Source organism: Oncorhynchus mykiss, chromosome 27 (assembly GCF_057628025.1).
Source record: "Oncorhynchus mykiss isolate SJ-2025 chromosome 27, ASM5762802v1, whole genome shotgun sequence".
In the NCBI taxonomy this organism is placed as follows: domain Eukaryota; kingdom Metazoa; phylum Chordata; class Actinopteri; order Salmoniformes; family Salmonidae; genus Oncorhynchus; species Oncorhynchus mykiss.
Window position 1 is genome coordinate 5593834 of NC_143048.1, and position 14201 is coordinate 5608034.

At 43.5% G+C, this 14201-nt stretch overlaps 1 protein-coding gene across 1 annotated transcript in view; it reads right to left on the reverse strand.

Moving 5' to 3' along the window:
- LOC110507371 (uncharacterized) overlaps positions 1-14201 on the reverse strand; it is a 90375-nt gene that overhangs the window by 66288 nt on the left and 9886 nt on the right. Inside the window, exons 10-19 of the mRNA XM_090223446.1 lie at positions 12303-12444; positions 12054-12177; positions 11480-11671; positions 9567-9704; positions 9196-9378; positions 8738-8932; positions 8390-8538; positions 8044-8212; positions 7776-7910; positions 5737-5889 (exon numbers count right to left, since the gene is read on the reverse strand). Of these exons, the coding sequence (XP_090079572.1) occupies positions 5737-5889; positions 7776-7910; positions 8044-8212; positions 8390-8538; positions 8738-8932; positions 9196-9378; positions 9567-9704; positions 11480-11671; positions 12054-12177; positions 12303-12444 (1580 nt within the window). The remainder of the gene's footprint in view (positions 1-5736; positions 5890-7775; positions 7911-8043; positions 8213-8389; positions 8539-8737; positions 8933-9195; positions 9379-9566; positions 9705-11479; positions 11672-12053; positions 12178-12302; positions 12445-14201) is intronic.

Sequence of the window (14201 nt, forward strand, 5' to 3'; positions counted from 1 at the left end):
AATACACATTCACGTTTACGTTTACATAACACGTTTACCTAACACAGTCTGTTCAAAGAACAACCGTTCATTATGTCAGACTACGATTTAAAATTATGAGTGTGTGTGTGTGTGTGTGTGTGTGTGTGTGTGTGTGTGTGTGTGTGTGTGTGTGTGTGTGTGTGTGTGTGTGTGTGAGAGAGAGAGACTTGGCTACTTGTCAAACTTTTTCCATTTTACTCTTAATACCTATTTAATCAAACTATGTATTTAACAAGTTTACCAAGTTCTCACCGCGGATACTTTATCTGGACATACAGTTGAAGTCAGAAGTTTACATACACCTTAGCCAAATACATTTAAACTCAGTTTGTCACAATTCCTGACATTTAATCCGAGTAAAAATTCCATGTCTTAGGTCAGTTAGGATCAGTTAGGTCAGTTAAGATCACCACTTTATTGTAAGAATGTGAAATGTCAGAATAATAGTAGAGAGAATGATTTATTTCAGCTTTTATTTCTTTCATCACATTCCCAGTGGGTCAGAAGTTTACATACACTCAATAGGTATTTGATAACATTGCCTTTAAATTGTTTAACTTGGGTCAAACATATCGGGTAGCCTTCCACAAGCTCCCCACTATAAGTTGGGTGAATTTTGGCCCATTCCTCCTAACAGAGCAGGTGTAACTGAGTCAGGTTTGTAGGCCTCCTTGCTCGCACACACTTTTTCAGTTCTGCCCACAAATGTTCTATAGGATTGAGGTCAGGGCTTTGTAAATGCCACTCCAATACCATGACTTTGTTGTCCTTAAGCCATTTTGCCACAACTTTAGAAGTATGCTTAGGGTCATTGTCCATTTGGAAGACCCATTTGCGACCAAGCTTTAACTTCCTGACTGATGTCTTGAGTTGTTGCTTCAATATATCCACGCAATTTTCCTTTCTCATTATGCAATCTATTTTGTGAAGTGCACCAGTCCCTCCTGCAGCAAAGCACCCCCACAACATGATGCTGCCACCCCCGTGCTTTACGGTTGGGATGGTGATCTTCGGCTTGCAAGCCTCCCCCTTTATCCTCCAAACATAACGATGGTCATTATGGCTATTTTTGATTAATCAGATCAGAGGACATTTCTCCAAAAAATACGATCTTTGTCCCCATGTGCAGTTGCAAACCGTAGTCTGGCTTTTTTTTATGGCGGATTTGGAGCAGTGGCTTCTTCCTTGCTGAGGGGCCTTTCAGGTTATGTCGATATAGGATTCGTTTTACTGTGGATATACAGTGCCTTGCGAAAGTATTCGGCCCCCTTGAACTTTGCGACCTTTTGCCACATTTCAGGCTTCAAACATAAAGATATAAAACTGTATTTTTTTGTGAAGAATCAAGAACTGTGTGTAATCAAGTCTCCGTATAAATGCACCTGCACTGTGATAGTCTCAGAGGTCCGTTAAAAGCGCAGAGAGCATCATGAAGAACAAGGAACACACCAGGCAGGTACTGTTGTGAAGAAGTTTAAAGCCGGATTTGGATACAAAAAGATTTCCCAAGCTTTAAACATCCCAAGGAGCACTGTGCAAGCGATAATATTGAAATGGAAGGAGTATCAGACCACTGCAAATCTACCAAGACCTGGCCCTCTAAACTTTCAGCTCATACAAGGAGAAGACTGATCAGAGATACAGCCAAGAGGCCCATGATCACTCTGGATGAACTGCAGAGATCTACAGCTGAGGTGGGAGACTCTGTCCATAGGACAACAATCAGTCGTATATTGCACAAATCTGGCCTTTATGGAAGAGTGGCAAGAAGAAAGCCATTTCTTAAAGATATCCATAAAAAGTGTTGTTTAAAGTTTGCCACAAGCCACCTGGGAGACACACCAAACATGTGGAAGAAGGTGCTCTGGTCAGATGAAACCAAAATTGAACTTTTTGGCAACAATGCAAAACGTTATGTTTGGCGTAAAAGCAACACAGCTCATCACCCTGAACACACCATGCCCACTGTCAAACATGGTGGTGGCAGCATCATGGTTTGGGCCTGCTTTTCTTCAGCAGGGACAGGGAAGATGGTTAAAATTGATGGGAAGATGGATGGAGCCAAATACAGGACCATTCTGGAAGAAAACCTGATGTAGTCTGCAGAAGACCTGAGACTGGGACGGAGATTTGTCTTCCAACAAGACAATGATCCAAAACATAAAGCAAAATCTACAATGGAATGGTTCAAAAATAAACATGTCCAGGTGTTAGAATGGCCAAGTCAAAGTCCAGACCTGAATCCAATCGAGAATCTGTGGAAAGAACTGAAAACTGCTGTTCACAAATGCTCTCCATCCAACCTCACTGAGCTCGAGCTGTTTTGCAAGGAGGAATGGGAAAAAATTCAGTCTCTCGATGTCCAAAACTGATAGAGACATACCCCAAGCGACTTACAGCTGTAATCGCAGCAAAAGGTGGTGCTACAAAGTATTAACTTAAGGGGGCTGAATAATTTTGCACGCCCAATTTTTCAGTTTTTGATTTTTTTTACAAAATTTTGAAATATCCAATAAATGTCGTTCCACTTCATGATTGTGTCCCACTTGTTGTTGATTCTTCACAAAAAAATACAGTTTTATATCTTTATGTTTGAAGCCTGAAATGTGGCAAAAGGTCGCAAAGTTCAAGGGGGCCGAATACTTTCGCAAGGCACTGTATCTACCTACCTCATCCCCATACTGTATTTATTTATTTATCTTGCTCCTTTGCACCCCAGTATCTCTACTCGCACATTCATCTTCTGCACAGCTACCATTCCAGTGTTTAATTGCTATATTGTAATTACTTTGCCACCATGGCCTATTTATTGCCTTAACTCCCTTATCTTACCTCATTTGCACTCACTGTATATAGACTTTTTGTTTTCTTTTGTTCTACTGTATTATTGACTATGTTTTGTTTATTCCATGTGTAACTCTGAGTTGTTGTATGTGTGGAATTGCTATGCTTTATCTTGGCCAGGTCGCAGTTGCAACTAGCCTACCTGGTTAAATAAAGGTGAGAAAAAAAAAACATCTGGAATTTTCCAAGCTGTTTAAAAGCACAGTCAACTTAGTGTATGTAAACTTCTGACCCACTGGAATTGTGATACAGTGAAATAATCTGTCTGTAAACAATTGTTGGAAAAATGACTTGTGTCATGAACAAAGTAGAGGTCCTAACCGACTTGCCAAAACTATAGTTTGTTATCAAGAAATGTGTGGAGTGGTTGAAAAAACAAGTTTTAATGACTACAACCTAAGTGTATGTAAACTTCTGACTTCAACTGTAGATCTGCATGACCTCCTCTGGCCTAAAACGATAAGCTACGTCACATTATGCCTTCTCATTGTAGTCGCTGTACTCTTAATATACAGGAGAACTATCGCTTTATGGTGAGGATAGCCGAGTTGCAAGCTTGGCTTCAGACGAAATCGTTAGGCAAGGGCAATTTTAGTGTAGGAAAGGATGAAACAGCATCTGTGCTACCAGTAAGTACAGATAATAGTATGCACCCCCCTTGCACAGTCCCCGTATCCAGACAATTTTCTCATGGCTTCTGGAAAGAAATGCTTTTGCCATGCTCAGCTGGTGTCACTCACTGGTGTCACTATATCACTCGCTGATATAAAATTTCAACCGGTTTACCCTACTAAGCAACGAGTTGGAGTCAGAGCCCGAGCCTTCTCAGGTCTCTCCTCCACCCGTTACGGGGTCTGAGCCACCGAAGCCTCCCACCATTAGCTCTGACAGATTGAAAACCCTAGTCATTGGTGACTCATTTACTCACAATATTAGACTTAAAACGAATCATGCAGCGATCATACATTGTTTAACAGGGGGCAGGGCTACGGACGTTAAGGCTAATTTGAAGATGGTGCTGGTTGACGCTAAAACCGGTGAGTGTAGATGGTATAGGGATATTGTTATCCACGTCGGCACCAACGATGTTCGGATGAAACTGTCAGAGGTCACCAAGCGCAACATAACTTAAGCGTGTAACCAAGCTAGAAAGACGTGTTGGCGTCTAGTAATTGTTTTTGACCCCCTCACAGTTAGGGGGAGTGATGAGCTCTACAGCAGACTCACACAACTCAAGCACCGGTTGAAAACTGTTTTCTGCACCTCCCAAAAAACTGAATTTGTAGATACAGTAACTGGCCCTCTTTCTGGAACTCACCCACAAACAAGACCAAGTCTGGCTTGCTGAGGAGTGACGGACTCCATCCTAGCTGGAGGGGTGCCCTCATCTTATCTATCAACATAGACAGGGCTCGACCTCCTCCAGCTCCACAATGAGATAGGGTGTAGGCCGGGCAGCAGGCTGTTAGTCAGCCTGCCAGCTTAGTGGAGTCTGCCAATAGCACAGTCAGTGTAGTCAGCTCCTCCATTCCTGTCATTATTGAAAGATATTGTGATAATAATAATAATTTCAAAATGATACGGTTGTAAAGCTAACTAAAAAGCAGCATTCCCCAAGAGAGGATGGCCTTCACTTCAGCAGGGATGAATTCTTGAACTTCTTCGATGAAAAGATCATGATCATTCGAAAGCAAATTTACAGACTCCTTTTTGAATCTGCCTATTTCGCCAAAACTCAGTCTGAACAGAACTACCAGGACCTAGAATCAATGAAGACACTCAAGTATTTTAGTCCTGGGGGCCTCCTGGGTGGCGCAGTGGTTAAGTAAATAGAGTTGTCCTTTACCCTCTGCTCTCTGCGCCTGACTCCGCCCCCACTACTCCTAGAAGTCGTAAAATACAGTTGTTTAAAATAAAACTGTGAAGGTCCTCAGCCTTACTCTGGACCCTGATCTCTCTTTTGCTAAACATATCACAAATATTTCAAGGGAAGCTTTTTCCATCTTCATAACATTGCAAAAATCTGAAACTTTTGGTCCAAAAATTAAGCAGAAAATCTCATCCATGCTTTGTTACTTCTAGATTAAACTACTGCAATGCTCTACACTCTGGCTACCCGGATAAAGCACAAAATATACTTCAGTTAGTGTTAAATACGGCTGCGTCAATCTTGACTAGAACCAATTCGATCATATTACTCCAGTGCTAGCCTCTCTACACTGGCTTCCTGTTAAGTCTAGGGCTGATTTCAAGGTTTTACAGCTAACCTACAAAGCATTACATGGACTTGCTCCTACCCATCTTTCCAATTTGGTCCTACCATACATACCTACACGTACGATAAGACGCAGGCCTCCTTGTTGTCCCTAGGAATTATAAGCAAACAGCTCGAGGCAGGGCTTTCTCTTATAGAGCTCAATTTTTATGTAATGGTCTGCCTATCAATGTGAGAGACGCAGACTCGGTCTCGACTTGTAAGTCTTGAATGAAGACTCATCTCTTCAGTAGGTCCTATGATTGAGTGGAGTCTGGCCCATGGGTGCGAAGGTGAACGGAAAGGCACTGGAGTGACGAACCGCCCTCGCTGTCTCTGCCTGGCCGGCTCCCCTCACTCCACTGGGATTCTCTGCGTCTGACCTTATTACGGGGTCTGAGTCACTAGCTTACTAGTGCTCTTCCATGCCGTTCCTAGGAGGGGTGCGTCACGCCATGCTGTTCCTAAAGGGGTGCCCCCCCCTTATCTCCCTCTCTCTGTACCACATTTGCTGTCTCAAACCCTGAATGCTTGGCTATGAAAAGCCAACTGAACTGTTGACGACATTCAAACGACATCCAACTGGGTGACGTGTATTAGATATGTATACTAGTTACCGGGGTGGCGGTGGTGGCCCCTGAGGTACAGTAGAAACCAGGATCACAGAGACCCTGAGGGGCAGAGAGACCAGTCCTCCTGCAGAACCAGCCTGCATCACAGGGGCTGCAGTGCTGCACCTCCTCTCTTCCTGGTTGATCTGCATAGGAGCCCTACACACACACACCACACATAGACGATTGTATACACACACACGCAAATACACACAAACCAAAATAAAATCTATTAAAACTGATTAATATTTAATTTTTGTATTTTATTAAAACTTTATTTAACTAGGCAAGTCAGTTAAGAACAAATTCTTATTTACAATGATGGCCTATCAAAAGGCCTCCTGTGGGGACGGGGGCAAAGATTAATAAGTGAAGAATCAACAACAAGTGGGACACAATCATGAAGTGGAACGACATTTATTGGATATTTGAAACTTTTTTAACAAAGCAAAAACTGAAAAATTGGGCGTGCAAAATTATTCAGCCCCTTTACTTTCAGTGCAGCAAACTCTCTCCAGAAGTTCAGTGAGGATCTCTGAATGATCCAATGTTGACCTAAATGACTAATGATGATAAATACAATCCACCTGTGTGTAATCAAGTCTCCGTATAAATGCACCTGCACTGTGATAGTCTCAGAGGTCCGTTAAAAGCGCAGAGAGCATCATGAAGAACAAGGAACACACCAGGCAGGTCCGAGATACTGTTGTGAAGAAGTTTAAAGCCAGATTTGGATACAAAAAGATTTCCCAAGCTTTAAACATCCCAAAGAGCACTGTGCAAGCGATAATATTGAAATGGAAGGAGTATCAGACCACCGCAAGTCTACCAAGACCTGGCCGTCCCTCTAAACTTTCAGCTCATACAAGGAGAAGACTGATCAGAGATGCAGCCAAGAGGCCCATGATCACTCTGGATGAACTGCAGAGATCTACAGCTGAAGTGGGAGACTCTGTCCATAGGACAACAATCAGTCGTATATTGCACAAATCTGGCCTTTATGGAAGAGTGGCAAGAAGAAAGCCATTTCTTAAAGATATCCATAAAAAGTGTTGTTTAAAGTTTGCCACAAGCCACCTGGGAGACACACCAAACATGTGGAAGAAGGTGCTCTGGTCAGATGAAACCAAAATTGAACTTTTTGGCAACAATGCAAAACGTTATGTTTGGCGTAAAAGCAACACAGCTCATCACCCTGAACACACCATCCCCACTGTCAAACATGGTGGTGGCAGCATCATGGTTTGGGCCTGCTTTTCTTCAGCAGGGACAGGGAAGATGGTTCAAATTGATGGGAAGATGGATGGAGCCAAATACAGGACCATTCTGGAAGAAAACCTGATGGAGACTGCAAAAGACCTGAGACTGGGACGGAGATTTGTCTTCCAACAAGACAATGATCCAAAACATAAAGCAAAATCTACAATGGAATGGTTCAAAAATAAACATATCCAGGTGTTAGAATGGCCAAGTCAAAGTCCAGACCTGAATCCAATCGAGAATCTGTGGAAAGAACTGAAAACTGCTGTTCACAAATGCTCTCCATCCAACCTCACTGAGCTCGAGCTGTTTTGCAAGGAGGAATGGTAAAAAATGTCAGTCTCTCGATGTGCAAAACTGATAGAGACATACCCCAAGCGACTTACAGCTGTAATCGCAGCAAAAGGTGGCGCTACAAAGTATTAACTTAAGGGGGCTGAATAGTTTTGCACGCCCAATTTTTCAGTTTTTGATTTGTTAAAAAAGTTTGAAATATCCAAGTGTCCCACTTGTTGTTGATTCTTCACAAAAAAATACAGTTTTATATCTTTATGTTTGAAGCCTGAAATGTGGCAAAAGGTCGCAAAGTTCAAGGGGGTCGAATACTTTCGCAAGGCACTGTGTATATATAAATATAGGACAAAACACACATCACGACAAGAGAGACAACAAAACACTACATAAAGAGATACTTAAGACAAAGCAAGGCAGCAACACATGACAACACAGAATGGTTGCAACACAACATGATAACAGCACCAGAGGTCAAGTCCTAGGCTACTCACTGGAGGACAGGGGTGAGCCACAGCAGATCCAGGGGGACAGTAGTGTCCTGTGGGACAGAGTCCAGGCTGGGACATGCCTGTCTGGTCACACAGCCTGCCTCTGTGGCACTCCAAACATGATGAATAGCCTCTGCCCTGAAGGAGAAATTAAATGGAAATACTGTACATACGAAATAGTACATTTAATTCTTTGTCAGTAGACTGCGTGGCATCCTAAAGAGCACGCATTCCCTACATCGTGCAATACATGGTTTTATATGTACTGTACCGGTTGGAAGGTGCCAAGGGGACAGGGCTCAGGTCTCACTGCCCCCTCCAGGGTATAGTGACCCTCCTCAACCTCATTCTGAGCAGGCGATGCAGAGCCACCCGTACAGTAGTAACCAGCAGAGCACAGGCCAGTTGGAGAGGTGTTATTTGAACCTAAACAATAGGACCTAACACGAATAAACACATTAATGATGATATAGACAGTGGGTGCTTTTCTACACATTTCATATGACAACATTAAAAAGTTTAGCTGAATCAGATCTCGATAATAGATGGGGCTAGGAGTTTTTCTGGCCATGTGACCTGACTGGGAAAAACTCCAGGCCCTAACTATGAGTTCCTACCCAGGTGGGCAGTCAACACACTGCTGGGAGTTGCGGAGGCCTGTGCTGTTGCTAAAGGTGCCTGCGGGGCAGGGGGAGGCGTAGGGAGAGCCTGGGGGGCAGTAACTTCCTGCTGGACACAAGCCTCCAGTTGGCCCATCAGTTGGGGTCTGCGGAAGACAGAAAACACAGCAAGACACAGAAGATCATTTAACATACATCTTCTAAATGCATCATTTCTGGTAAAGGATATTTTCAGAATCTTATTTTTTCAAGGATTTCTTCATCTTTAGATCCTTGTCTTTACAGTAGGACGAGTTACGTGTAAGGCCAGTGAAGCCACGTTAACGATAGAAAACATTTTCGTACGGCTGACGTGGCTCTCTCCCTGCAGTAGAAGCCCTCTCCACAGTCTCCTGAGGGCTCAGTCATTCCTACTCCACTGCAGTACCGACCCCCGCCACAGGGAGCGCACTCTGACACATCACTGAGGGCAGGACGGGAACTGTACGTGCCCTTTACACAAGGCTCTGGAACAGTGCTTCCCTCAGAACAATAGAAACCCTATAATAATATAAAATATCAAAATATATATTTGACATTTTGTCATATAAAATGTAGAAATAGAACATATTGTACATTTGCATTTTCTTTATTTATTTTTTTATCTTAATTTAATTAACTAGGCAAGTCAGTTAAGAACGAATTATTATTCACACTGACGGCTTACAATGAAGTATATGTGTCACTGTCAATGTTGGCAGTTCTGTCAATCTAAAAAGTGTTTGGATTAAATTATGAACGAATATAGTGAGTCATAGTCCTACCTGTGGGCAGACAGTGGGTGTGGATGTTCCTTGACTGGCACAGTAGTACCTGGCTGGACATGGTACACACACGTCCCCATGGTGACCGTGAGAGTTGTTCCTGTAGAAGCCAGACTGGCAGGGGGACGTGTATGGATACCCAGTACCCAGAGGGCAGTAATGGCCGTTAGGGCAGCTCCCTGTCTGAAACACAACCATGTTGAATGAAAGGGTGGCAAAAAAAGACCAGGAAAAATAAGTGAATAATTACTTATACTTTTTCCTTTTGGTGCCTTGGGGCACATACAGTACAAGTCTCAACAAGAGATGGGCATTGTGAGGAGGGAGGGCCAATAAGGGAAGAATTGTATATGGACATAACAACAACTCACTGGCTCAATTATAGGCTGCTCCTGTGGCTGCTGGGTGTAGCAGAATTTTCCCACGGGACACCCTGTGCACTCTGTGAGGTCACGCAGCCCAGGCTCCCTGCTGAAGGTTCCGTTCGGACACGGAATGGGATTTGGGTCCTTCAATAACACAGAGGGCAAATGTCAAAATCTGTACAAACTGTTGAATGACCATGACCCTGTATTCTACCTGTAAAAACACTTTAATTGACTCAGCCACCTCAGCCACGCTCAAGGTACTAAACGATATCATAACCGCCATCGATAAAATACAGTACTGTGCAGCCGTCTTCATCTACCTGGCCAAGGCTTTCGACTCTGTCAATCACCATATTCTTATCGGTAGACTCATGACTGCCTTGCCGGAGGGCATGTTGTCCGGTCCTCTGGCAGTCTCTATGGGGGTGCCACAGGGTTCAATTCTCGGGCCGACTCTTTTCTCTGTATATATCAATGATGTTGCTCTTGCTGCGGGCGATTCCCTGATCCACCTCTAAGCAGATGACATCATTCTGTATACTTCTGGCCCTTCCTTGGAAACTGTGCTATCAAACCTCCAAACGAGCTTCAATGCCATACAACACTCCTTCCGTGGCCTCCAACTGCTCTTAAACGCTAGTAAAACCAAATGCATACTTTTCAACCGTTCGCTGCCTGCACCTGCACGCCCGACTAGCATCACCACCCTGGATGGTTCCGACCTAGAATATGTGGACATCTATAAGTACCTAGCTGCCTGGCTAGACTGTAAACTCTCCTTCCAGACTCATATCAAACATCTCCAATCTAAAATCAAATCTAGAGTCGGCTTTCTATTCCTCAACAAAGCCTTCTTCACTCACGCCGCCAAACTTACCCTAGTAAAACTGACTATCCTACCGATCCTCGACTTCGGCGATGTCATCTACAAAATAGCTTCCAATACTCTACTCAGCAAACTGTATGCAGTTTATCACAGTGCCATCCGTTTTGTTACTAAAGCACCTTATACCACCCACCACTGCGACCTGTATGCTCTAGTTGGCTGGCCCTCGCTACATATTCGTCGCCAGACCCACTGGCTCCAGGTCATCTACAAGTCCATGCTAGGTAAAGCTGTGCCTTATCTCAGTTCACTGGTCACGATGGCAACACCCAACCGTAGCACGCGCTCCAGCAGGTGTATCTCACTGATCATCCCTAAAGCCAACACCTCATTTGGCCGCCTTTCGTTCCAGTTTTCTGCTGCCTGTGACTGGAACGAATTGTAAAAATAGCTGAAGTTGGAGACTTTTATCTCCCTCACCAACTTCAAACATCTGCTATCTGAGCAGCTAATCGATCGCTTCAGCTGTACACAGTCTATCGGTAATTAGCCCACCCAATTTTACCTACCTCATCCCCATACTGTTTATATTTATTTACTTTTCTGCTCTTTTGCACACCAGTATCTCTACCTGTACATTACCATCTGATCATTTATCACTCCAGTGTTAATCTGCTAAATTGTAATTATTCGCCTACCTCCTCATGCCTTTTGCACACAATGTATATAGACTCTCTTTTTTTTCTACTGTGTTATTGACTTGTTAATTGTTTACTCCATGTGTAACTCTGTGTTGTCTGTTCACACTGCTATGCTTTATCTTGGCCAGGACACAGTTGTAAATGAGAACTTGTTCTCAACTAGCCTACCTGGTTAAATAAAGGTGAAATAATTTTTTTTTTTTAAAAACACTTTTGACTTGCCTTAAGCCCTTTTGCACCTTTTTTAGTCTTATCTGTATTGATGTGTTATGTTCCCTGTGTTTGCTGTTTTTAATTATGTTACATGTTTTTATTCTGTTGTAACCAAATTACCCATTAATGTGACAATAAAGATCTTCTAAACCTGAATCTGACAGAGACCGACTCACGATGCCTCCCCCCGGGCAGTAGTAGCCTCGGGGGCAAAGGATGGCAGATCTCTGGGGCTCTCTGGCCAGGCCCTGGGAACACAGGAAGCCTGGAGGGCAGACCATGACACTCAGCATGGCCTCCTCGCTGGTCGTCTCGTTGCTGCAGTAGTGGCCCTGCAGACAGGGGAAGCACTCCACCGAGCCCTCGTCCTGAATAAAAGAAAAGAAAGAAAAGAGAGCGAGAAAAGAAAAGGGGAAATGTATACGTTAAGCATATTCAGGGTTGAGTCTGGGTGGCAGCAGGTACAGTACTCTAGGGTTATACACATTTGTAACCTTGGATCATAGAATTCACACAGTAACCTTAATGAAAGTGAAAGATCAGATATCGCTTGCCCTTAAGAATGAACCAAAAGGTAAAAATATATTGTTTTACTGATACTTTTTTAAAAGATACTTGGTGCCCAAGTGATTAGAAAAGGAACATGTCGACCTTTGTATTGAAATAGGGCAATCAGAGTGGTTTATTTCTGTTTGTCTTGCAGTCAGTCCACCACTCAAAGTGGACGTCATGTTGTGAACTGGGCCTTACAGAGTAACTGCCAGCTCCACACACTCTGGGGCTGACGGTGGCTGGGAGGGGACAAAAATAGCCTGCAGGGCACACAGAGCAATCCTCCAGGCTCTGCCCTCCTTTCAGACTGCGAAATGTAGAGCTAGAAGAAACCGGAAACAGCAGTAAATGACTTGTAGCATCATCCCCATTATCTTCCTTCTTGTCCTTCAAATCATTAGTCTTCACCATCATGTATTCATCATCATCATCATCATCATCTCTTACGGTGGGCAGGGTGTAGGCTTGGAGGTGCCCTCCGGACAGTACGACCCTCCAGGACAGAAGCGGCAGTCCTCTCTTTGTCCGTTGCCCATCTTGGTGCTGTAGGTGCCAGGGGGGCAGGGAAACTGTGTGCCATACGTCGTTCCTGGTGACAAGAGAACAGATGCAAGACATGGCTTCCAACACTAGCTGCTCTAACCCATGGGGGGGGGATCACACTCGGATAAACAAATTATCGTGGCCCTGGTGGCACAAAATAATCAAAAGTTCTGACTGCACAGAGATGCTTGGGAAAATTGTCACGAAGGGGGACCAGCGTGTGTGTGTTTCAGGGGAAAGGGGTGTATCTGAGCTCCATCAGCTAAGACTTTACATTGGTTAATCAAATCTCCCCATTCTTGCTCAATTCTGCATGCCTTCTCAAACAGCTACAACTGTGTATGCATTCATAACTCTCTTGAGTTGGGCTTGGGGATGCAACAACTGTTGAACATCCAAGCTTGTGGTTGTTTGTGGGGGAAGGGTGGGGAGTGTGTATGTGTGTGTGTGTGTGTGTGTGTGTGTGTGTGTGTGTGTGTGTGTGTGTGTGTGTGTGTGTGTGTGTGTGTATCACACATCTGTTGCTATGGGGTAATGATGTTCGGGACAATCTAGGATGAATCATAATAATTGTTTGCCAAAATAATAATTGCTTGCCAAAAATGTAATTTTTGTAATGGCAATCCTGGTTATAGGTAACAATCCCTGGTTATAGGTTACAATCCTGTTTATAGGTAACAATCCTGTTATAGGTAACAATCCTGGTTATAGGTAACAATCCTGTTTATAGGTAACAATCCTGTTTATAGGTAACAATCCTGGTTATAGGTAACAATCCTTTTATTTGTTATTATTTGTTAATTGTGAAAATAAATAAAGATATGCCAGATTTTTTAATATATAGATATTTTTTAAATAAATGTATACAACACAATTGAGGTGATGGCATTGCAAATGCTTTTGGCAGTTAATCTGCTTCAGTTCTGTGGGTGGCATTGTGTGCTCTTCTTCAAGGATGGGTCCCAATCTCTCAAAGGCCCTAGGATCCAGGTGGACAGGGGTGGCATGCCAGTCACTTAGACGACAACTCAACTTGGGATGGGGGGAGGTTTTAGCGGGTGGAATAGTGCAGAACAATTGGAGGCTTACTTAGTAAGTGCAAATATCATGGTAAAGCTATATGAACACTCATTCATTATGGTTCTTTTTAATGGTTAGTTTACAAAACATACAGTATATTATGATAAATATAATTGAATCTTGTATGTCATTATGGTAAATAGTGAAATAAGTATAAAAAGAACACTTCACCCCCCAAAGTCAATGTAGAGCCACCTTTGGCAGCAATTACAGCTGCAAGTCTCTTGGGGTATGTCTCTATAAGCTTGGCACATCTAGCCACTAGAATTTTTGCCCGTTCTTCAAGGCAAAACTGCTTCAGCTTCTTCAAGATGGATGGGATCCGCTGGTGTACAGCAATCTTTAAGTCATACCACAGATTCTCATATGATTGAGGTCTGGGCATTGACAAGGCCATTCCAAGACATTTACATGTTTCCCACTCGAGTGTTGCTTTAGCAGTATGCTTAGGGTCATTGTCCTGCTGGAAGGTGAACCTCCGTCCCAAATCTCTCAAATCCCTGGAAGACTGAAACAGGTTTCCCTCAAGAATTTCCTGTGTTTAGCGCCATCCATCATTCCTTCAATTCTGACCAGTTTCCCAGTCCCTGCCGATGAAAAACATCCCCACAGCATGATGCTGCAACCACCATGCTTCACTGTGGGGATGGTATTCTCGGGGTGATGAGAAGTGTTGGGTTTGCACCAGGCGTTTTCCTTGATGGCCAAAAAGCTCAATTTTAG